At 39.3% G+C, this 26,536-nt stretch overlaps 1 protein-coding gene across 2 annotated transcripts; it reads left to right on the forward strand.

Moving 5' to 3' along the window:
* Positions 1 to 1,277: 1,277 nt before the first annotated feature.
* CRIF (growth arrest and DNA damage-inducible proteins-interacting protein CRIF) lies at positions 1,278 to 26,536 on the forward strand. 2 transcript variants are annotated; one of them, XM_076172892.1, is made up of 4 exons: positions 1,278 to 1,721; positions 13,352 to 13,584; positions 19,772 to 19,871; positions 26,213 to 26,536. In XM_076172892.1, the coding sequence occupies exons 1-4, from the start codon at positions 1,521 to 1,523 to the stop codon at positions 26,453 to 26,455; spliced, it is 777 nt and encodes a 258-aa protein (XP_076029007.1). In that variant the 5' UTR covers positions 1,278 to 1,520; the 3' UTR covers positions 26,456 to 26,536. The 2 variants fall into 2 exon arrangements, with proteins under 2 accessions (XP_076029007.1, XP_076029008.1); XM_076172893.1 differs by lacking the exon at positions 1,278 to 1,721 and adding an exon at positions 3,095 to 3,225.

Raw genomic sequence — 26,536 nt, forward strand, 5'->3', positions numbered from 1 at the left:
TGGTTTGACCATGGACGAAATGGCGCGTTCTTATAGCAGTCAGTCCTCTGCGCTCTGATGGGCACAATTTTGCTGTTGTACTTGATGGAGTGGTGTGGTAGGTGAATAACATAATCATCTGCTGGATGAAAAAAATCAACAAAATATGGAAGTGAAGATACACCAGCAGGAATGCACGGAACAACCTGAGGCCATTGAAACACCGATGCACCTGTGATCATCTTGTCATTGAATTTATTTCAGTTGACGAGGAGTAGGGCTAAGGTGGGTTACCTAGGTTTTGGTTGGAAAGGCAGAAAAAATACTAAACTGGATATCGTTAATCGTATGAACAAGGATGGTTTTCATTCAAGTGCAAACGTACTCGTACACCTGTCTCCCATCTTGGTGTTAATCCTTTGGAGAATAATGGAAAAAATCGCCTCCAGGTTCCCTCACACAATTATTTCTAAATGCGCAAGTTTTGGGCACTGAGGGAACATGTCTTGTAACGAACTAGGAAAGGAAGTCAAGATGACACGCATTCCACGCGTGCCATTCCAACAGTATCACGTGAGTAACTGAAAGATTTTACCACGCTACGTCACAACAAACGATGTGCAGCAGATATTTTTGTCAGCATGTGTCCCGACGTGTGGTCCTTGGTTTGCATATAAAAGTATATATTCATAAACACAAACAGAAAAGTATAAATAAAATACAAGCACAACTATATAGAGTACATATATCAACCACAATTCACTTTAATACTAAGTCATCAACATCGAGAGACTCGAGGAGGCCAACATGCAGAAATTAAAACGTGGTACAGCCAAGGACTCAAACCTAGTGCTAGCACGTGATAAGTGATAGTGACTTAACCGATTGCGCCATCAAGAGAGAACTCGGTTGAGCGCAACTTTTTCTTATATATTTAAAGTTGTGATGTTATCCTCAGCAATTGTAATTATTATTTCGAACTATGTGTTCTTTTCTTTATCTGCACCTCATGTATATTGATTCAATGTCAAATGGAATTACTTACTTACTTTACCATCAAATATAATGTACAACCATAAGAAAAATAAAAGTCTAAGTAGAATAATAGTAGATATGCACAAAATTGAAAATTCTAAAGTTGGGCTTCAAATCAGGCCTGTAAATCAAAGAAAACGTAGTTTGGTATACGAGAAATGTCAATAAAAAATATGCAGCTCACCCAAGGGAGTCCTAACTCAAACTCGCAAGCTAATAACATTAGCTCATATATTTATCTAAAATTTTATTATTATAAAAATAGTAGTTGTACTTAGTATAAATGTACTCTCCATTCTCTATGCAATTCCAAATTTTCTTTAACTTTTAGTGGAACCTGTTAGCTGAACTACTAAACTGTGCGATCGTTTGAGTGTTGATAGACCTGTTCTTGGTTAAACTTTCCTATCTTCATAAATGTCTTTTGTTTAGCCCGTCTGTTATTAAATTTTGGTTGCTGTAAAGACTAGGAATTAGAAGGCAGACAGTTGTTATTGGTGTTCATAATGGCAGTGCGAATAACATCTAGGATTTTCTCACAGATTCGTGAGAAACAGATATTGCTGAGTAGAAGGTTTTCTGTGAATAGTAATGCAACAGACATTGATGTAGATGAAGTAGAAGACGTAGAAAACAAGAATGTAATTGAAACTCTTAAGAATAAATCAAGACTGAGACAGGACCACTACAACAGGTTTCACGAGAAGGTATGCCGCTGTAGCATAGAGTCGATTTTCTAGAATTATTAATTTATGTGTTGACTTGGCCACTCTTCCTATATAAATGGGAAATGGAATGGGTGTTTACTTTACTTACTTACTTAGTTTACTTAGTGAAGTTCTGAGGTCGATCCTCACAGCCGTAGTGGACTACCGCTGCTGCCAGTCCTGTTGTCCTTCCTTGCGAGGGTCAGTTGGTCTGGTAGTGTGTTTTGAGAGAACCTACTTATGAGTTATGGCAGTGTAGCCTGGCACTGGAGGCTCGTCTGGCACCTTCCGCAGGAACCTGTCCAGTGCATGTTTGAAGCTGTCCACCGAGCATTTAGTTTTCTCTCACCTCCTTTGGGAGGGCGTTGAAGATTTTTGGACCCTCATGGCCTAGGCTGGTTGCCAGCAGGGTCTTAATCCTCTCCGGGGCTCTTGATGGGAGAGTTTGTCTCTCACATTTACGCCCATGCCTTATACTGTGGTATGGCTTGATTGTAGAGGGCGTGGGGTCCGGAACAAGTCCCTCAAGGATTTTCCATGTGTAAATGGCCCTGTATCTTTCTCTCCTCCTCTGTTGAAAGTATAGGCCTAGTGCTCCCAGGCGATCCCAATAGTTGAGATCTTGCATCCCTTTGATGCACCTGGTGTAGTTCCGTTGGACAGCTTCAAGCATCTGGATGTCTCCGCGTTTGTGTGGTGACCAGAGTTGGCTACAATAGTCCAGTATCGGTTGGATAAGCGACTTCCAGAGGGTAAGCATCACTTGAACCTCTCTTGAGGAGAAGGTCCTTAGGACCCAGCTGGCCATCCCTCTTGCTCTATTTACTGAGTGCATGATGTGGTGTTGGAAAGTGGCATCATCACTTAAGTGAATGCCCAGGCTTTTCACATGGGCTTTTGGTGTGATTTTCATACCTCTCTCCGTGTGCAGCTCAGTGTCGTCTTTAATGCCTTGATTTGTGCCATATCTCAAGACCTCGAACTTCTCATCGTTGAATTGCATGTTGCTGTTGTTGGCCCATGCATAAACTGAGTTGAGATCGTCTTGTAGATGTTGCACATCCCCACTTTCCCGCACAGCATGGCTGATGTGGGTGTCATCGGCAAAAGATAGGAGGGTTGAGTCCACCCTACTATTTATGTCATTCATATGGACAAGGAATAGGAGGGGGCCAAGCACAGATCCTTGTGGTACTCCGCTTATTACCTTGGATTCGGTTGACTTCACACCATCAACTGCAACTGCTTGTGTACGGTCTGTCAGAAAGTTGAAGAGCCAGACTCCTAGCTTCCCCGAGATTCCTAGATCCCTTGCCTTATGGAGGAGGACACCGTGGTCCACCTTGTCGAAGGCTTTAGCAAAATCTAGGAATACTACGTCAACATTTCTCCCCTCCGACAGGTTCCGTAGTAGCCAGTCATAGTGTGCCAGTAGGTTTGAAAGGCATGATCGACCTTTCCTGAAGCCATGTTGATTCTCTTTGATGAGGTTATTCACCTCAAGGTAAGTGAACAGCTTGTCCCTTACACATTTCTCAATTACTTTGACAATATGTGATGTAAGGGCGACAGGTCGATAATTTTTTGGCAAGGTCCGGTCTCCTCCTTTATATATTGGGCTTATGATGGCTTGTTTGAGCAGTGCCGGGATCTCTCCTTTGTCAAAGGAGGCTAGCCACAACATATGTATTGGAGCTGCCAAGACCTCGCAGCATTTATGGTAGATTCCGACGTCGGAGAAATGAAAGGACGATAAATTTGTCTAAACTTAACTAAACTAACCTAACCTAACCTAACCTGTGTTTAATAAATCATTACCTGCAAATTAGATATCATCCGGCTGGTCCTCGTCGTCATCGTTGTGAGAGACGTTGGCGGGCTTTTCAATCATTCTCTCAGCTTTTGTATGGCTATATTCCTCCAATGGTCGAAAGTAGAACTTTACCGGTTAGGTTAGGTTAGTTTAATTTAGTTTAGTTTACTTTAGTTTAGACAAATATTTCGTCCTTTCATTTCTCCGACGTCGGAATCTACCATAACAAACATGGCGTACCATTCGTAGTACACGACTTCGTTAGTTATGAAATCTGTTTTAGCAACTATTTTTATTTTCATTTCCGCACACAAAATTGCATATTACGTTCATACATTTTAATTTACAAAGTTACTATTTAATTTTGTATTGCTATATTCCAACAAAGGTCGAAAGTAAAATTTTACCTTTTTTTCTTGGCTGAAATCAATAACAAAAAACCTTGCTAAAAGCAAATATACAACTGAACAAAGCTGTGAACATAGCATCGAGACGTCATATTGTCATCTGTCCAGTCCAGTCAGTGTCAGTTAGACAGTGGCTTTCACACTGTGCACCAGTGTTCTCTAACTTCTCAGAATCTGTGATTATGACAAAATGGATGATCTTTAGAATTATAGGTACCGCATTACTAAATACAGCTTAGGATATGTAGGTTAGGTTAAGTAGGTTAGAATAGACAAATAACAAGTTCATCAACTTTTCATTTCTTCAACCTTGGTATGTATCAAAACTAACATGGCATATCATTCACCTGCCAAGACTTTATCCGTTAGTAAATCAGTTTTACCAACTATTTTGTTATTAATTTCTTCCAAGAAAAACTCATATTACGTTGATGTATTATAATTTACAAAATTGGTTATTAATTTTCTGTTGCTGTATCACGTAGGTGTGCACTTCTAAAATTTTACCTAAATTTATTGAATTGGTTGGTATATCCAAAACTTCCAATTATCAGATTTGCTCAGTTTTTCATGAAAAGTGTGTGACTATTGTGTCTAAAATGCCAGTTTATATGAATTCCAGAAATGAAAGCAATTGATTAATCTATTGCCCCAGGTGTCTGTAGCAGGAGACTCACAGCTCCTAGGTAACTGGCAACACAGTAAATGTTCAGTTGTGTACATGGATGCGATATAGCATAAGAAAATTAATTATTAATTTTGTAAATTATAATGTATCAACGTAATATGCAATTTTCTTGGTGGAAATAAAAAACAAAAAAGTTGCTAAAACAGGTTTCGTAAGTAACGAAGTCATGCTGGACGAATGGTCTGCCATGTTTGTTATGATAGATGCTGACATTGAAGAAATGAAAGGATGATAAATTTGTCTAATGTATTTAGTAAGTCGGTACCTGTAATTTAAAGTCATCCAGATCATCGTCATCATCATGGATGTCAGCGGCCTGTTCAATCACTCTTTCTGATTGTGGGATATATAGGATTTTCATAGCTTGAAGGAATGCATGGATTTCAGCTCCATAGTATTCCTTCAAGAATATATACCTCGCGAGGTACTGGCGGAAGTACCTAGGGCGTACACCAGGCCTCGACTGGACCGGGCAGTCAACACTTGACAAACGACAAGATTGCATCCCAATCCTATGCTAGTGACTTTGGTCATTAGTATATTTGCTAGTAGCAAGATATTTTTTATTTTTATTTCCGCCAAGAAAATTGCATATTATGTTCATGTTTTATAATTTACAAAATTAATGTTTAATTTTCTAACACTATTGTGCCCATGTACACAACTGAACAAATACCAGCAACACCATCTGGATTTGCCCATAAGTTACTCAAGGAAAAGATATTGTGTTGTTGGGAAGGTGTAGTGGACTTTATAAAATCTCACACATTCTAGGGAAGGACAATGATGATAGATGAGCATGGGCAAGCTACTAAAAAACCCACCTCTACGTGGTAGTCTTGAGAGGCCAGTGTCTTACCTTAGTGAAAGTAAATGAGGCAAGAGAGCTTAAAGCTCATAAGGGGTGCCTCTTCTCAACTACCTCACAGTCTCAAACTCATATCTATTTTTGGTATTTTTATAAAAATTTACATCTACATAATGTAGTATGAGGAAATTAATTATTGTTTTTGGAAATTATAATACATCAACATAATATATGTTTTTCTTGGCGGAAATCAATAACAGAAAATGTTGCTAAAAGCTATACACAAATGAACAAAATTGCATCAACTTCTTTAGATACCATCTTTGTTTTGATGAATTTAGAAGTCAAAGGCAATGACGGCAACCCCGATGACCTCTAGAATTACAGGTACTGCATTACTAAATGCAGGTTAGGTTGGTAGGTAGGTAGATTAAGTTAGACAAATTTATCATACTTTAATTTCTTTGACCTCCAGATCTACCAAAACAAAGATGGCATCTGAAATAGTCAAAGCAGCTATGTTTGTGTATCGCTTTTATCAACTTTTTTTGTAATCAATTTAATATTTAATTTTCTATCGCCATACCACATAGGTGTGCATTTCAAAAGGTTTACCCTGTTTTTAAATATATTTACATTTGTAAGGATTACAAAGGCAGAGCATGTTGACAGGAGACCTTTTGGTCCATATCTAAGTCGGATGCAAAAAAAATCATAATAATTATAAATGAATAAATTAATAAACAAAAACTGTAATAATGTAACAAATAAATACCGTATATTCCCGTATATAAGACGACCTTTGTATAAGACGAGGTACAAAATTAGAGCAAATTTTTATGAATTTATCTCATATCGGTAGTATAAGACGACTGCTAAATTACAAAAGCATCAGTGTATCAAACCTACCGTACAAAAAGAATTGTTTTGATTATGTTTATCAGCTGTTTTTTCCGCTTTTTCTCTTTTCTTTCTCATTACTTAACTGTATCTTTATACCAGATAGATTACTTACTGTATCCTTATAAATTCAAAATAAATGAAATAACAAAGCAAATCATGTATCATGATTTTCTGAGAATACACATCAACTAACTAACAAAAATGATTTGTTTACGTTCCTGGTTCGACGTAGCTCACTCCACCACACACACAACGGTTGGCATACAACAATCTTGCGTTTATCAGCTGCTTGCTAGAATTATTCCTCGAGTTTATTAACAATTGCCATTTACTATAAAGATATGCCAATAATATATAAGGTAAATATGGTTTAATTACCTTTATTACCAGTTCTTATCATAATGTGAATCATTTCCTGTGTATCGGTGGTTATCGGCAGGCTAGCCTACCAAGTCATCTCACGTAGAATTCAAGGTCTGATTTTTATAATGGTAGTATAAGACGACCCCCAATTTTAAGAGCTGAATTTTTGGATTTTAGGGTCGTCTTATACGTGGAAATATAAGGTACTCTTGAATTAAAAAACTTATTTCACTTTACTGTTTGGTGGCACGTTTTCATTAATTTGGGCTCTTGTTTCTGGGTGACAGTCTCTGATAACCAACTGTAAATATTCTCCACCCTCAACCTTATCCATACCTTTCAAGATTTTGAAAGTTTCTATCATATCTCCTCAGGTCCTTTGTTTTTTAAGTGTGGTGAGTCAGTCGCTAATCTCTCCTCATATGAAGAGGGTTTTTTTTAGTTCATACAAAATACTGGTTTCAAGTGTCTTGTATTCTCCCATAAACATTGATGCCATTATTATTTGTTTATAGGAATATTGTTTTAGAGCAAATTTCACAGAATATAGATCTGTCAAAACTAGAAGAGAATGACACCTGAGGGAGGAGGGGAGACAATCCATTCTATATTGAAATTAAGGTAATTCAATCTTTCAGTATTAGAAAGGACAAGAGGGGTGGGGAACAAGTTGTGGTACCGTATTTTCCGGCGTATAGTGCGCAACTTTTTTCCGTTGGAAGGGCCTAAAAATGGGGGGTGCGCATTATCCGGTGGTGCGCATTATCTACGGCCTACAATAAAAATTCTACGGCTGTGTGTGTAATTTTTTTCACAACAACGTGACGATGTTGGCTGTCACAAAATCGGGACGGCACACTTCTCCGTGACGTTCCGTGAGAACAAGAAGAATAGCCATGGTGACATGAAAGAATACGCCAGCATGGGCTACCGTATATAAATATTTGGTATAGGTAGGTATCTATCGAATCTTATTTTTATGTTTAGATAGGCCTAAACACCATGAAACGTGATCAATATTCATGATATTTGCCCATGTTCACAGCATCCTAGTTTGAATTTTTATGTTGGCTTTGTTGCTTCACTTTAGGTATGATACAAATTCCGTTGCGGCCGTTCATAAACTCGTGTCAAACACCTGACTACAACACCCTCTTTCAGGAGTTATATTAACTAAACGTCACCTCGATGAGAGACTGTCCTATTTCACCTCTGTCATTGCAGGTTCAAAGCTAAAACGAAACAGTCTGTAGTTTGTTTCAGTATTAAATTAAAAATGGTAAAGACGAATTATTTCCTCAAGATATAAAATGAACATTTTCTGTAAAAATCCCGAAATTTTTCTGTATATTTTACTTTCAGTAAACTTTTTTTAGATCATATTTCCTACAAACTATTTAAGCTACAAAGTAATAAGGGACCAACGCACAACATGAGTCATATACCAGTACATGTAGTTCCGACTTTTTCTTAGTTGTGACCTGATTAATGCCTAAACTGACACTTAATTTAGTGACAAATCAACAGATTTCCCTGCGCTGGCTCTAGCCAATGAAAAATACTTCTCCATGTAACCTCGTTCACATGATATATATACCGAGGTAAAACAGCGTTATAGACAAATGCGATCGGGCATGCGCGTTATACGTCGGTGCGCGCTATCTGTGTACTGAGATAACGAAGTGCATGGGTGCGCATTATAACCCGATGCGCATTTTAAGCCGGAAAATACGGTAATTAATTGGACAACTGTACACCAGGAGTGCTTAACCATGTCAGTTCAAGTCAAATTTTCATGCGCAGCATCGCCTGCCATATAAGTCACTGCTGTATTACTCATTCTCTTTTACTCTGAGTAAGAGTAAGCACAGAAAACGTGATCAAACCAGTTTTCAAAATCCAGGGTAACTCATGTACAATTACAAAAAATATATAATCAAGACACCGATGACAGCATCCTCGTGTACCTACTCACGCCACATGATGCCTACATAGGCATCATCATACCAAAGTGGTTAAGAAGAAAATATCCCTACTTGCATACTGAGTAAAAATATATGTATATATATATATATATATATATAAATAAAATTCTAGAATCACCTAAACATGGATATTTAACATGAAATTTACATTGTCTAATATATCCTAACCTAACCTAAGGTAACCAATCTATAGGATAAATAGATTTTTTTTTTTTTTTTTTTTTTTTTTTTTTTTTTTTTTTTTTTTTTTTTTTTTTTTTTTTGTGGTACTGGAATAATACCATACAATGTTATGCTTGTCTTCCTTGTAAAATATCTGTTGCTGTTGTCTGTTTTGCAAACATATTCCAGAACTTTCAAATTGGGATGGAATTGTTTTCAATATGGTACTGTATTGACATTATGGTCTCACCATCACTAGAGCAGTTTTTGTCAAATCTGCCATATAACAATAGCCAGTATTCCATGCTCAGTCATTAGTCTAAGCTATCTCATCCTGTCATTGATAGTTACAAGAGAGCTTTATGTCTACTGCAATAAATACCTGGAGCAACAATTTGTCCTGTCCCAACCATCAGAGGTGTGTGAGATTGTCTATAAGGATAGAATCACAGGTGAAATATAGTCCATGAGATAGGCTAAGTCTAATTAGGATAAAGTAGGCTGGTGTATTTAAAATATTATTGCTAACAATGTCTAGATCTCATGGGAAGAAAAAAAATGAAATTGCCATACTGAAAGGATACTGATTGAACAATATATATTGTTTATGTTTTGTGCAGATTTTCCATTGTAAGCAGTATCATAATCTTCATTTATCATAAACTTTACCATTTTCTTGGAAACTAAGCAGTTGTGGCAGAAATTTTTCCAGATATTTGATATGTTATTGCTTAGCCACGAGTAGTTAAAAGTATCAATTAAAGCTCTTATAACAGTTTGACCAAAGTGTTTGAGATTTTGTCTGGTCAATGGTGCTGGGAAGGACAGCAAGGTGCAGACCAATGAAAAAGTGGGTAGATGGTCAGGATGTTGAGCAAGCAAAAATGGGCAATGGTGAATTGTAATAACAGAAGTTTTGGAAAAGGCGAGTTGATGTTGAGCCAGATATGTATCAATGGCAGTGACTTGAAAAAGAATGTAATGTGTAAGGCAGTGACTTCATCCATGACAAAAGTGCATTGAGGATGAATTAGCAGAATTATGTAGGAAATGAAATACAATTTTTGCATGAAGATAAGTAAGGAGACTGAAAGAGGTAAAGATGTTGCTTTGTAGGTAATACATAGGTTGAATAAAACAAAAAGTCTTTACTATTAGAGCAGAGTTTTGTAAAATATATTTCTTTAGATATCTACATTGTAATTATAGATTGTAATAACAACAATATTGTATTGCCAACAAAAAATCTTTACTATTAGGGCAGAGTTTTGTAAAACGTAACAATGAAGATATATGTGTATACATTGTGACGAATGTGGATAGGAGGTAAGGGAACACAGGCTGAGGGAAATACTTTTATTCCTGACTAGTTTCCGCGGCTTTGGGTAGACTCAGCCAGGCACATCTTCGGAATTCATCAGATCTTAAAGAGAGGTTACAAAAAGTGAATTTCAGGGCCAAGAAATTGGTGAGTTTTGATGTGAAAAGTCTTTTTACGAACGTCGCAATTGATGGTGCCCTAGAAGCAGTTGAGGAAGTACACTCACTATCCGAGTTACGACCTAGATCGGTTCCGACCAACCGGTCATAAGTCGAAACGGTCATAACTCGGACCGAATACATTCGAGGTGTATACTCAAGGACATATGATGCAGAGCGTAAATCCAGCTCAAATGTTTCATTTGTGGCCTCATTGTAGAACATTCTCAGTGTATGCAAAATATCCAATACTCTTTGATTGTTATACTAAATAATAGATTAATAATGATAAATTGATAGGATAGGGTAAAGAAAGAAAATATATTACACAGAATTCTTATTAGAGACCGAAAATACAAATTAACACAAAGATACAAAATATGAAAAATAGAAAATATGCATGTAAAAAACAAAAAAATTAAAATCCACTTTTGGGTTGCACGTCATCTACACTTTCTTCGTGCGTACGGTCGAGGGAAAGATCAGGCAGTAGGTCTGGCGAGGCACCATGGGGGATCCGTTGGTATCCGCTGGTCGAGGCATAATTAATAAAAAGAGGTTGAAGTAATAAAGGCTTAATAACATTTAAAATAATTCCCTCAAATGTACATGAAAACAATTACAAGATTCGCTTCTATGCACTGGGCTCAATCGTCGCCTCCCATGCGAAAACGTTCGGTCTCTCTTCGCAAGAAAAGAAGGATAATCATAGCATAACGTTATTTCATCAAATAAATATTTTATGCATGGAATAGTACAGTGAGATATATTGTCTTATTGAATATAAGATATTATACTTCAGAACTCCAGGAATATCATAGACTTGGGTTAAAGCTATTTGTATCCATGTTCGTACACTACAGCTTTCGACTTTCGACCAATAGAGAACTCGAACCAGAATGAAAAGTACGAATGCAGGACTACTGTAAACCGACTCTCTGTCTTGGCTTTCGGGGAAGCGTGTATCACCGATCTGGCAAAACTGCCCTTTCTGACCATTCCCACCTGCCCTGATTATCGGTGGGAACTGGGAATCGAAATACGGTATAATATCAATTCCAGTAAAATTATGGTATATGGTAGACATCGTATGGTAGATGGTAGACACACACTAAATTATGGTAGAAATACCATAATTATGGCAGACAGCGCAACCTTGGTGAGATGCTGTGCTGTGCTGCCGTAACTGTCGTGCGGGATGCTGGACGCCACGTGCAAACGTACAGTAAACCAGTAAACTCATAATATGTGCATGTAGGCATCTGCTGAATGAGGTCGTAAGTACGGGTGGACGTAAGTCGCACAGGTCGTAACTCGGATAGTGAGTGTACTGGAAATGTTCGAGGATAGTGATTTACCCGTGTGCAAACGTGATTACAAGAAATTATTATCCATGTGCGTCAGGTTCGGTGCTTGTGAATTTAACGGTGAAGAATACCGCCAATATGCAGGTTTAGCGATGGGTTCTCCCCTCAGTGCAGTTATGGCCTCTCTATATATGGAGATGTTAGAAAACAAGTTTTTTCTCCGCATGATATCTGAAAATACTGTTTGGCTGAGATACATGGACGATGTTTTAGTGATTACCCACTACAATACTAAAATTGAAAATTTATTATCTAATCTAAATAGTGTGAATTCTAACATCCAATTCACGATCGAAAATGAGATAGACGGACAACTACCTTTTCTAGACACCGTGTTAATAAGATCAGGATGCGGCGTTAGATTTAAAGTTTACAGGAAACCGACAAATAAAAATGACTTCATTCATTTCTACAGTGCACATAATAAGAGGACAAAGACTGGTGTGGTGATAGGCCTGTTTTTAAGAGCACTTCGTATTTGCAGTGACGAATTTCTAGCGGATGAAATTGAAATGATTAAAACAACTTTTGAAGAGCTCAAATAACCCAGAGGGTTACTTTGCACCCTGGAGGAGAAGGCTCGTAGTATACTATGCAATAAAAGAGAAAAGTCCAACGCTAAATATTGGGTGGTCCCAAATTCCAATCTATCGAGAGACCTAGACAAAATCTTATCGTCCTCCAACATTCATCTTGCGACTTCCACAGGTACAAAAGTAAAGGACCTTTTAATAAAGAAAAAAGACCCAACCACAAATACAAACAGCATAGTTTACGAAATCCCGTGTGGTGGATGTGACAGAAAATACATTGGTGAAACTGGCAGAGGCTTAGACACCAGATTGAAAGAACACCGAGCAGATGTAAGGCACCACAGGGTTAGTAGTGCATTAGTTAACCATGTCAACGAAAGAGGCCATCTACCAAAATGGGACCAGGCAAAAATTCTCATGGATAACATTACACGGCAGGAAAGAAAGGCGATGGAGTCCATTTTTATCAACATCCATGATAACATCAATAAGAGGACTGGGGATTTAATATGGGCTAAAGCAGCAGCACACTTTGTCGTAATGAATAATAAACACAGAGCCCCTGATCCAGACGGACGTTTCAGCCACGCGAACAACAGGAGGATACTTGGTCCACCCGCTGTGACAGTCCGCCACACCGACAGATGAGGTCGAGTGGGAGACCAACCTGACACTTTGCCACGTTCCTTCTTTTGCCATATATATTGACCAACTTGACTTCAAACTATGTTCCTCTGAAGAAGCCACTCAGGCGAAACTAGTCAGGAATAAAAGTATTTCCCTCAGCCCGTGTTCCCTTACCTCCTACCCAATGAAGATATAGTTTAATGTCAGACTCCTGACTGCCAGGAGGCTAGGATGATACAAGTTCTTTAGCTATCTATATATCTGTCTATATACCAAGAGCTTTTTCCTCCTTACAAGGGAGGTAGCCAAGTCAAAGGAACATAGCTACTCCCACCCATTCCACTCCCCTCCACCACCCCTTCCTCCCTCTCATCTTAGCTCTTCATGGATGACAGGTCATCCCTGTATCCCACCCACTGCAATGTTAAGGTATTAGAAAGTTGAATTAGCAATATGAATAAAATTTGGTTGTAATATTATTTCTTGTCTCCTCAGCCATCTACACTAGATGAAATAGAAGAACAAGTAATTCCAGTACGATCACAACGCAGACAATTTGGAAGACATGGATTGTCGTCGGGTATTAATCCAGCGATTTTGTGGCCTTCAAAAGAGGAATTATCAGTGATGAAAGAGTGGGAGTCACTTGCTTATCCAGACTCTGTGCAGGTTATGATAAATAGAGCAAAGATAGAAATTCAAGAGGAAGAAGAGCAGATAATGAGGAGGTAAGCAATTTGAGTTGGAGTTATTTATTTCCTGATTGAATAAGAGTACCTTGATTTGATCCAGGTGTTACATGAAGGAATTATAAGGTTATCTTTTTCAAGCATAATTTGGGCATCTAATTTACAAACTTTTACTTTGCAAATAGCTAAGTTTGTGGGCTTTATTTTATTATTTTTTTTTTTTTCCCCTCTCTTGTGAGATACTTGTGAGATATAATTTTCCATTGTAAGTTGAGCATGTGGAAATGGAATTAATTGTATTGCCACCCTTTGTAGTGAAGTGGTCATGTGCAGCTAACTTCTACCTAAAATGAGTCAACATACAGTTGTAAAGTTTATGAAGTGAAGAGCCACAGGGGAAGGAAGCAGGCTAGAGATACTGGATGTTGCCATCTGTTATGTAAAATGGTATTTTGATTGTTGATATAGGCAGTGGTCCTCAAATTAAGATTGTAACCCTTGCATTGCCTTTGACCTAAATAGTGTGGTGCAGGACAGGAATGACTCTTCATCCATGAGGTGCTGAAATAGTAGGGATATTAGGGATCACATGAAGAATCATCACACCAGACTTTGACAGGGTGACAATTCTTCATGTGGGCTATTCTGGGTTTATGATTCTTTGGTTTTAAAGTTGATGACAATAAGCATAACCCTCATTCATCCTAACCTAATTTTTATTCCACTGTTGATATTTGGTGTACTAGGGTGACAATTCTTCAGGTGGGATCTCATGGGGTGACAATTCTTCATGTGGGCATTCTGGGGTGACAATTCTTTGTGTGATCCTTAGATATTACCTCTTCATATGCATGATTGGCTAATTTCCTTTGAGAGAGAGGAAAGTTGTGAAAACTCTTATATAGTTATTTTTAGACTAGTTCACATCCAATCTACTTCATAAAAAAGGAGTTCTTGTTCATCTCATTCCCTAGCCTAGGCAATAGGCAAGATGAAAATCTTTAATCACTACCATGGCAATATATGTATACTTGTACAAATTTGTATGGATGCCCACTGGCCAACCGTGATTTAGAGTGTTGCTACTTGCTGCATAAGTCAAGGTGAAACCAGTTCAAACCATGCCACCAGTGAGTTGAACCAAGGGCATGGTTCATCCCATGCTACAAAGTCCTCTATAATAGTAGCAATAGACATAGTTTGTGAGGTTAACCTAAATCAATCATCATATATGTATGACCCAATTATACATATATGTACAGGTATATATAGTGTCATGCATTGCTTCTGACCCAAGCAGTGAGTGGGGGGGGTAAATAAATGGGTGGTGGATAGATGTGGGATGTAGGTGCATGCCTTGGCTGGCTACCTCCCTCATAAGGGGGTACGAAGCCTTTTGGCATATAGATAGACATGTATGTATTTACAAAATTGTAGTACACAGGAAATGAGCAATAGTCTTTGTGTCCTATCTTCTGCTCTCTAATATGCATGTATATATTCACCTAATTATAGTTTACAGGAAAGGAGGAACATTCATTAGGTCACATTTCCTACTTTCCAATTTATCGTACCAAGCTTGAAATTCATGTACAGTACCAACTTAACTAACTTTGATTTCCAATTATCATATTTATATTTGAATTCATGTATTGGTCCAGCTTGAGCTGTGTCACCTTTTAAGCTATTCCAAGTATTTATACATCTATGTGAAAAACTTTTCCTAACATCCTATAGACAATTGGCCATTCTTAATTTGTTCCCATGACCTCTTGAAGCCTTCCCATCCTTAATCAAGAGATCTCTTCTGTCAATACAATCTATCACCTTTAGTGACCTGAATACTGTAATCATATCACCTCTTTCTCTTCAGTCTTTCAAAGTTGGCAGACTCAGTGCTTTTAGTCTTTCCTCATATGGTTTATCTGCCAGGCTAGGGACCAGTTTAGTTGCAGCCCTTTGTATTCTCACAATCTTGTGTGTGAATTTACCTAGTTGTATCTTACGGAAAGGGGAGTGTTCATGGTGTCCCGTCTTTGTATCTCACAGTGTCATTTACTCTTAAATTCATGTATAGGTTTTGCACACAACTATTGCTTCATCCAGTTTGTTCCAGACATCCATCACTCTGTATGGATTTTTTTTTTTTTTTTTTTTTTTTTTCCAGGTTTCTTCTATAAATGTCCTTTTTGAGTTTCTTTTCATGTCCCCTTGTATTTTTCTTATCCCAATTTAGTAAGTCCTCTCTATCAATAACTTCCATGCCTGTCGTGATTCTGTAGATGGTCAGCAGGTCACCTCTTTTTCATCTTTGTTCCAGAGTTGGTAAATTCAGTTTTGACAATCTCTCCTCATATGACAGGTTTGAAAGTGTTGGGGGCCATCTCTGTAGTTGCTCTCTAGATTCTTTCAGTTTTGTTTATATTCTTTTTGTTTTTGGTACTGGGTGACCATAGTATCACAGGAGACTCCAGTCTAGTCCTTATTAGTGTGACTTTTTTTTTTTTTTGTCCATTTCACTGTCCAAATAGGTAAAAGCCAACTTTATTGATCTTAGCAAGTTGTAGGATTCTCCAACAATTTTGTTTATCTGTTTATCAGGGGACATGTCATTTATCATGATTGCTCCCAGGTCTTTTACAGATCCCACTCTCTTTACTTCCTTTGTTCCTATTTTATACCGTCCTGTGTATTTACCTAGTTGTATTATATGGGAATGGAGCTATGCTCATATTGACCCATCTTTGTATCTTTCAGCATCTAGTTTAGTCTTAAACTTTTGTATGGTTTTTTGCACATACTATGGTTTCATCCAATTTGTTCCAGACATCCACCATTCTGTGTGGGAAACTTTTTTCTATAACTATCCTTCTTGAGTTTCTTTTCACGTCCTCTTGTTTTTCTTTTAGCCCACTTTAATAAATCTTCTATCTCAAGGACTTCCATACCTTTCATGATTCTGTAAATGGCCAGTAGATCTCTTTCTCTTCTTTGTTTCAGGGTTGGTAGTTCCAGTTTAAACACTCTTTGCTCGTATGTCAATTTTGAAAATGTTGGTGCCATCTTTGTTGTTGCTCTTTGGATTCTTTCTACATACATACATATACCAAAGGCTTTTCCCCCCTTATAAGGGAAGTAGCCAAAAAACAAAGGCATATAAACCATTCCCACCCATTCCATCCTTAACACATACCACTTCCCTCCACCCCCTTCCCTCCCCCTTATCATGGCCCTGGATGATGGGTCATCCCAGCATCTTGTCCACTGCCCTGGGTCAGAAGCAGTATCATAAGACACAGCACATCCACAGCAAGGCCACTTCATTAAATTGGGGACCCCCCCTCTCCGTCCCCTCATGTAGAAAAAGAGAAGATGGGGAGAAATCCCTTTGGGCTGTGTCAAATTTTTCTCACACATACTACCTCACCCCCCATCCCCCACCCATTCCACTTCATGCATCACAACATCATCCATATACAACTATTCTCCATTCATCCCTGTCTTCTGTCCTCTCCCGTCCTTCCTCAACAGACATTCCCTTCTTCCCCAAAGCCCCTTCTACCCCATCCATCCATCTCACCCTAGGCCGGCCCCTCATGTTCACTCCTTCCACATCTGCCTTCCACACCTCTTTTACTAGTCCTCACTCATTCTTTCCATGTGTCCAAACCATCCCAATACTCTTTCATCCACCCTATCTCCCAACTATCTTTCCCCCCCCCCCGTTCTCCTCCTCACCTCCTCATTTCTCACCTTATCCAGCCTAGTAACCCCTATCATACTTCTCAGACACCACATCTCAAACACATTCAAACTCCTCTCTCCCTCTCTTATGTTCCATGTTTCTGCCCCATACAATGCTGTCAGCACAATCACTCCTTCATACAATCTCCTTAGCATCCATTCCCAAATGTCTTTCTCATTACACTTTTTAATCCACAATAACATGCAGCCATAATAACATGCAGCCAGTACCCCAAATAGGGTGCAGCCAATTTTATATTGCCCTGATATTCTATTTTTATTTTTTCTAAACTCCATTATACTACATTTCTTGATGTTGAAGTTCACTTCCCACTTTTGGCTCTATTCCCTGACTTTGTCCAGGTCTCTCTGTAGTGATTCACAGTCTTTTTCTGCAGTTACTTTCTTTAGTAGTTTTGCATCATCTGCAAAGAAGTTCATATAACATTGTACACAATCACCTATGGCAAACATTATCGGAGCCAATACAGAACCTTGTGGGACTCCATTTATCATTTCTTCCCAGGTTGAGTTTTTGTCTTTTAAGTACCACCCTCATTTTTCTCCTGTTAAAGAAATCTTCCATCCATTTCAATAACTTTCCTTGTACACCTGTTGTTTTGAGTTTTCTTAGTAGTTTTTTGTGTGGTACTTTATCAGATGCCTTTTGTAAATCTAGGAAAACACAATCGGCCCATCCATCCTTTCTTGCATTATGTCTATTAGCCTCGAAGAAAAACAAATCAAGTTAGTGGGATATGATCTCCCTTGTCTAAAGCCAAATTGTTTTGGAGTCAATATATTATTTTCTTCCAGATGTTTAATACTTTTTTTTTTTTTTTTTTTTTTTTTATCTTCCTCATCTCCCTTTTTATATATTGGTACAATATCTGCATTTTTTCAATCTTGTGGTACCTTTTCTTCTTTGAGTGAGCAAACTATTATCTTATATATTTTGTCTGTTAGTTCATCTGTGCATTATTTTAGTATCCAATTTACAATTCCATCCGGACCGTGTGATTTTCTGACATCAAGGTTTATTATCTGGTCCCTTATTTCTTTCTTTGTCATAATTATTTCTTTCATGGGGGGGGGGGTCTTTCTGTCCTTTATCCCAATTTTGTGTATTTTCATTTATGAATACAGATTTAAAATGTTTGTTCATAATTTCAACCATTTCATCATCTATATATTCCTCATTCCCTTGATACAGTTTCACTATTTCCTGTTTACTTTTTAATTTACTATTTACATACCTGTAGAATAATTTAGGTTGGTCCTTACATTTGTCTATTATGTCTTTTTCATAGTTTCTTTTTTCTTCCCTGCATGTTTTTACATATTCATTTCTTAGTTTGATATATATTTGCCACTTACCTGTTTTTGTTTTTCCATCTTTCCCAAGATCTGTCTCTTCTATCTTTAGCCACACTACATTTTTTGTTGTACATACATACATACATATACCAAGGCTTTTTCCCCCTTACAAGGGAGGTAGCCAAAAAGGAAAAGGCATAAAATCATTCCCACCCATTCCATCCCTGAATACACTCCACACCCCTCCACCCTCCCTCTCATCTTAGCACCTCCCGGATGACAGGTCATCTCTGGGTCAAAAGCAGTGTCGCAAGACACAGCACATCCACAGCAAGGCCGCTTCATTAAATCGGCGACCCCCCCCCCTCTCCGTCCCTCCATGCATAAAAGGAGAAGACGGGGAGAAATCCCTTCGGGCTGCGTCAAATTTTGCTCACACATACTACCTCACCCCCCCATCCCCCCACCCATTCCACCTCATGCATCACAACATCATCCATATACAACCATTCTCCATTCACCCCTGTCTTCTGTCCTCTCCCGTCCTTCCTCAACAGACATTCCCCTCTTCCCCAAAGCCCCCTTCACCCCATCCATCCACCTCATTTTAAGACGTCCCCTCATGTTCACTCCCTCCACATCTGCCTTCCATACCTCTTTTACTAGTCTTTCTTCACTCATTCTTTCCATGTGTCCAAACCATCCTAATCTCTTTCATCAACCCTATCTCCCAACTCCCTTTCCACCCCTGTTCTCCTCACCTCCTCATTTCTCACTCTATCTAGCCTAGTAACCCCCATCATACTTCTCAGACACCTCATCTCAAACACATTCAAACTCCTTCTCTCTTCCTCTCTTATGTTCCATGTTTCTGCTCCATACAGTGCTGTTGGCACAATCACTCCTTCATACAGTCTCCTCTTAGCATCCATTCCCGAATGTCTGTTCCTCATTACACGTTTTAATTTACCAAGGCATTTACTCACTTCTCTCAATCTACATTGTTTTTGTTGTACCAGCATTTAATGTACACCCTTTCCTGCTTCTGCATTGGAACATATTTATATATTTCTTCTTTATAAATTTCTTTTTATATATTCCATTTATCTTCCATTTTTGTTGGATATGAATGATTTGTTGTAAAATATATAATTCATCATTTCAGACAAGAAACTATTATGGCCAAATTTGCTAAGCTGGATGGTTGGAAGCAAGAAGTGTTGGAGAAAAGGAGAAAGAGAGAAGAGGAGGCACAGAAAGCAAAGGTAGGAACTACATCAACCCTATTTAAGAGTGGGCATCAACACATATACTAGGAAACAGAAACTGTGAACACATTGCACTCAAGTTTTATGGAATATGAAAAGAAAAACAGACACCAACATTTTATGAAATATTCAAAGAAATACTGACATCATCTTTAAGCATTATATTCAAGTTAGATTTGTGTAGAACACCACCATTTCTCCAGACCATATTTTCTCTTCCTTACTGAAACCCAGGTGTCTGAGGTTATAATGCTGACTAATATTCTGCTTCTTCTCTATGATAAGCATCTTTCTCTCTCTCCCTTGGGTTTTGCTGATTGGAAACCCATAGCCCCATAGAAGCTGACACTGGTTCTCAGGCCTTCCCATGAATCTCTCTAGAGAAAAACTTTGTGCTGTTTTCTGCATTGTATCACTGTAGGAGTGTTTCTATTTCACTAACTGAAAGTAGTAGAAGATAGGATCAGTCATCAGTTGTGAGCTGCCCATGTGTTTCAATGTTAATAAAATACAAAGTTGATGAATATTTACCTTGGACTTAGTCTGAAGACTGAGTGTCAGGCCCATTGGGCTGCACCTCCAAATGGAATTGAGGTAGTTGACAGGGTTTGAAAATGGACAGGAGGAAGATGACTCTTTTTGACACCCTTCTTGCAGGACCACCTCATCAGGTACCTTTCATTGGTCCCATGATGAGCAGTGTGGGAATCAAAGCACATGTACCCACTTCCTAAAATTAACATGTATTCAAAGAGCAACATTCCACCAACGTACCACTCAACAAGTACTAGAGGACTTCAATGAAGAAGTTCCAGCATGTAGAACTGTAATAGTAGCAATAGACATAAATAAGGTTTTTGACAGTCACAAGACACACTGTAAAGAAAATTTATAATCACAGAAACTGATGGATGCAACAATGATAGGAAATGACTTAAAATCATCTGTCCAGTAGAGAATGCAGAGTCACAGAACAGCCGTTTCTCAGGGATCAAAAGCCTGTACAGTGGAGTCCCTGAAGGAACAACACTCTCACCACTGCTATCAGGTCTTTTCAAAAGTGACTTCACTTTACAGTACTACATACATATACCAAAGGCTTTTTCCCCCTTATAAGGGAGGTAGCCAAAACACAAAGGGATAAACCACTCCCACCCATTCCGTCCCCTACATACTCCACTCCCCTCTACCCTCTTCGCCCCCTTTTATCTTGGCACTTCCTGGATGACGGGTCATCCCTGCATCTCGCCCACTGCCCTAGGTCAGAAGCAGTGTCACAAGACACAGCACATCCACAGCAAGGCCGCTTCATTAAATCGGCGACCCCCCCTCTCCATCCCCCCATGCATAAAAGGAGAAGACAGGGAGAAATCCCTTCGGGCTGCATCAAATTTTGCTTACTCATACTACCTCACCCTCGATCCCCCCCCCCCCCATTCCACCTCATGCATCACAACATCATCCATATACAACCATTCTCCATTCACCCCTATCTTCTGTCCTCTCCCGTCCTTCCTCAACAGACATTCCCCTCTTCCCTAAAGCCCCCTTCACCCCACCCATCCACCTCATCCCAGGACATCCCCTCGTGTTCACTCCTTCCACATCTGCCTTCCATACCTCTTTTACTAGTCTTTCTTCACTCATTCTTTCCATGTGTCCAAACCATCCCAATACTCTTTCATCAACCCTATCTCCCAACTCCCTTTCCACCCCTGTTCTCCTCACCTCCTCATTTCTCACTCTATCTAGCCTAGTAACCCCCATCATACTTCTCAGACACCTCATCTCAAACACATTCAAACTCCTCTCTTCCTCTCTTATGTTCCATGCTTCTGCTCCATACAGTGCTGTTGGCACAATCACTCCTTCATGCAGTCTCCTCTTAGCATCCATTCCCAAAAATCATTTTACACTTTTTAATCCACCAAGGCATTTACTCGCTTCTCTCAATCTACATTCTACCTCCACCTTCACTCCACCTTTTCCTGCCACATTTGCACCCAAGTATCTAAAACTATCCACTTCCTCCAGTCGCTCTCCCTTAATGCTCACTTCCAGTCTACTGCCACTTTCACCCCTTGTACATCTCATCACCTTACTTTTACCCACATTTATCTTCAGCTTTCTTCTATCACACACTCTCCCAAACTCTGTCACCAACTTCCTCAATCCCTCCTCCGATCCTGCCACAAGCACAGTGTCGTCCGCAAACAACAGCTGGCTCACCTCCCACTTTTCTCCACTTTCTTTAACCATCTCCAATCCCTGACCCACTACCCTAGCATTTACCTCTCACACTACCCCATCCATGTATAAGTTGAACAGCCAGGGCGACATAACGCATCCTTGACGAAGTCCCACCTTTACCTCGAACCACTCTCTCCATTTCTAATCCTGACACAAGCTCTACTACCCTCATAAAAACTCTTGACAGCTCCTAGAAGCTTTCCTCCTATCCCGTAAATCCGCAAAACCTCCCACAGTGCCTTTCTGTCTACCCTGTCATAAGCCTTTTCCAGATCCATAAAAGCCCAAAAAACATCCTTCCCCTTTCCTATAGCTTTCTCACATATCTGTCTTACCACAAAAATCTGATCTACACAACCTCTACCCGTCCTAAATCCACACTGTTCCTCACCAATTACTCCCTCTGTTCCTCTCCTAATCCTCTCAATCAAGATCCTCCCATAAGCCTTCCCAACTACACTTAACAAGCTAATCCCTCTGAAACTACTACATTCACACTTGTCTCCTTTTCCCTTGTAAAGTGGAACTATACAGGCACTCCTCCAGTCCTCTGGCACTCTACCCTCTCTCCAGCAAACATTAAATAACCTCACCAACCAGTCCACCATCACTGTACCTCCTTTTTTTAGACATTCTGCATGGCATCCATCCAGACCAGGTGCCTTACCTGCTTTCATCATCTTAACAACTGCCTTCACTTCATCCTTCCTTATTTCTCCTCCATTTTCCTCACTCATCACGGTCATTTTCTTAGCACTTCCCACTGCAACTATCTTTCCCTCCCTATCCTCCTTCACATTTAGCAACTCTCTAAAATATTCTGCCCATCTTCCCCTTACTGCCTTCTCTTCCATTATCATCTCTCCATCTGCACCTTTTACATTTTCTTCTCTACTTAATTTGCCTCCTCTTCCTCTCTTAATTTCTTTCCAAAACATCTTTTTATTACTTTCAAAATTTTCTGTCAAACTCTTACCCCATTTCACATCTGCTCTCATTTAAGATCCTCCCATAAGCTTTCCCAACTACACTTAACAAGCTGATCCCTCTGAAACTACTACACTCATACTTGTCCCCTTTTCCTTTGTAAAGTGGAACTATACAGGCACTTCTCCAGTCCTCTGGCACTCTACCTTCTCTTTAACAAACATTAAATAACCTCACCAGCCAGTCCACCATCCCTCTACCTCCTTTTTTCAGACATTCTGCATGGCATCCATCCAATCCAGGTGCCTTACCTGCTCTCATCATCTTAACAATTCCCTTCACTTCATCTTTCTTTATTTCTCCTCAATTTTCCTCATTCACCACAGTCATTTTCTTAGCATTTCCCACTGCACCTACCTTTCCCTCCCTATCCTCCTTCACATTTAGCAACTCCCTAAAATACTCTGCCCACGCTCCTCTCACTGCCTTCTCTTCCATTATCATTTCTCCATCTGCACCTTTTACATTTTCTTCTCTACTTGATTCACCTCTTCCTCTCTTAATTTCTTTCAAAAAAAAATTTTTTCATTACATACATACATACATACATATACCAAAGCTTTTCCCCCCTTACAAGGGAGGTAGCCAAAAAGGAAAAGGCATAAAATCATTCCCACCCATTCCATCCCTGAATACACTCCACACCTCTCCACACCTCCCTCTTATCTTAGCACCTCCAGGATGACAGGTCATCCCTGCACTTTGTCCACTGCCCTGGGTCAGAAGCAGTGTCGCAAGACACAGCACATCCACAGCAAGGCCGCTTCATTAAATCAGCCACCCCCCCCCCCTCTCCGTCCCCCCATGCATAAAAGGAGAAGACGGGGAGAAATCCCTTCGGGCTGCGACAATTTTTTTTATTACTTTCAAAATTTTCTGTCATACCCCATTTCACATCTACTCTCCTCTTTGCCTCCTTTATTTTTCTTTTCTTTACTTTGTATCTCTCATATGATTCCATTGTCCTAGTTTGTAACCAATCTATAAAAGCTTGCTTCTCTTCTACACCCTTTTTTTTTTTACTTCTTCCCCCCACCACTCACTACCCTTATTTTTATTTCCTCCCATCCTCCTTGTTTTACACACCATCTTTGCACATCTTGTGACTCCCTCCTTGAACCATCCCCATTCCTTCTCCACTCCTAGTTCTACTCTATCCTTCACTCACTCCCACTCTTCTCTCTGCTTCTTATATTCCTTCTCCTTTTCTTTCTCGTTTAAGCAATTCACTCTAAGTACCTCCTTACCTTCTCCCCTTTTCCTCTTTCTCCACCTATTGTCCACTCCCAACTTACCTTCTACCAAAAAATTATCTGATATTCCCCCACTCTCTCCTCTTAGAACATGTACATCTTTAACTCTTCCTACTATACTTCTGGTTACCACTATATAGTCCATTAATGCTCAATCTACCACCCTTCCATCCATCATCCTCTCCCATGTGTACTTATGCTTGACTTTCTTCCGAAACACTGTATTTGCTATCATCAACTCCTAGACAAATCTCCACCATCAACTGTCCACTACAATTTTTTCCTGGAACTTCACACTTCCCAACCACCCTATTGGTTCATTTCCTACTGTAGCATTAAGGTCTCCCAACACCACTACATTGACATTTCTCCCTAATCTCTCTATTCACTCAATTATATCCATCCAAAAAGCCTCCCTTTTCTCTACACTCTTGTCACTACCAGACCCATATGCATTTACAAAAACCCACATCTCCCTTCCCAGCTTCACCTTCATCCACATTAACCTTGAAGAAATCTCTTTCCACTCCACTACATGCTTACCTATGTCTTCACTTACTAGTATAGCCACCTCTTCTCTCCCTTGTCCTCTTTTAACTCCTGAGAACCTCCCGACTATACTCCCAAACTCACACTCGCCCCTCCCTTTCAACATAGTTTCACTCAATGCCAACATAGAGAAATGTTACAGGACAGTAACAAGGGGTGAGGGGATAGCATAACAGAGGGACAGTCACAGTATAATAAAAGTGTCATTATTTCTCTATGAACAGAGATTTCCTCTTATCACAGACAAAATGATGTGTGGCTCTGGTCTGTAGGGGCACCCCATATAGACCCTAAAGTATCAGCTGCATGCTACTGTGCCACAATGACATGTAGCCAATACCCCAGATGGGGTACTAACATAAAAGTACTCTTACCTATTAAGGTGACCTAGCAATCACATTCCCACCACAGCAGCTTAGAACAGTGGCCAAAAACACACAAGTATATCTTTGCATGCTAGAACTTGGGCTGTGACCAAACAGAATGTCAACTTTCCTCCGGAAATCATTGATGACATTACTGACCCTTGACTACCATGATACCCAACCTCTCCCACTTGACTCACACATACATATGTTCTTCAGCCAATGCATGGAAGATCTAATGGTAAAGACCAATAAGAAAATAAACATTCTAAGAACAGTAGCAAGCACAGTTTTTGGTGAGTAGAAGGAGACACTAATCACTTTGTACAGACAACTTGTATGAAGCACACTTGATTATACCTCCACAGCATAGTACCCAACAATCAAGAAAACAAAGACAGCATGCAAACAACACAAAATAAAGTATTAAGAATGATAACAGGCTTCACCAGCTTGAAGTAGTAGTAGGAAGAAGGGAACAGTTGCAAGTTGTCCCAAGGAGGTTGAGGAAATACAGTCAATGTTGATAGAGACAAGTCTTGAGTCAAGTCCAGAGATTGAGTGTCAGTTCCTCAGGGCTGCACCTTCAGATGGAGGCAAGGATGATTTTAACAGGTTTTGAAGATGGGTAGCAAGATGATTCTTTCATCCCTCTTGCAAATACTCATCAGTGGTGTTATGTGGTGTTTAGAAGCATTTAATATTTTTATGATTTTCATATTGGTTTATTACTGTATTTATTTTATTTTAGCTTGCTACATTTTCATTAGATATATACTCTAATTCTAAAACTTAGGAACTAAGATGTGATGTGTTTTGAATAAGGGTGAGGTTGATATATCTTTTGAATTGACCTCCCTCCTGTAAGGGGAAAAGGCCAATTGGTATGTATGTAAAACCGATGCATTCTAAAATGTATATTTTTCTCAACTAGGAGAAGAAACAGCAGCGGATTGATGAAGTACGTCAGATATTTGGCTTCCACATTGATCCACGGGACGAGCGATTTAAAGAAGCTTTGGAACAGAAGGAAAAGGAAGAAAGAAAAGCAGCAAAGGAAGCAAAGAAACTTGAAAGGCAAAAGAAAGTGCTTGAAAGGATGTCACAGATTATAGCAAGGGAAAATGCTAAAGCAAAAGATAAAGATGCTGCAAGCCAGTCACTGCAGGATTCCTAAATAACTTGAACAGTACAGGAGTTGGCAAGATTTTATGATGATGTAAATATGTTGTTTGTTGAAATAGAAAGGTAATTGAAA

Source organism: Oratosquilla oratoria, chromosome 33, assembly GCF_046742065.1.
Source record: "Oratosquilla oratoria isolate Oo_2021 chromosome 33, ASM4674206v1, whole genome shotgun sequence".
Classification (NCBI taxonomy): Eukaryota; Metazoa; Arthropoda; class Malacostraca; order Stomatopoda; family Squillidae; genus Oratosquilla; species Oratosquilla oratoria.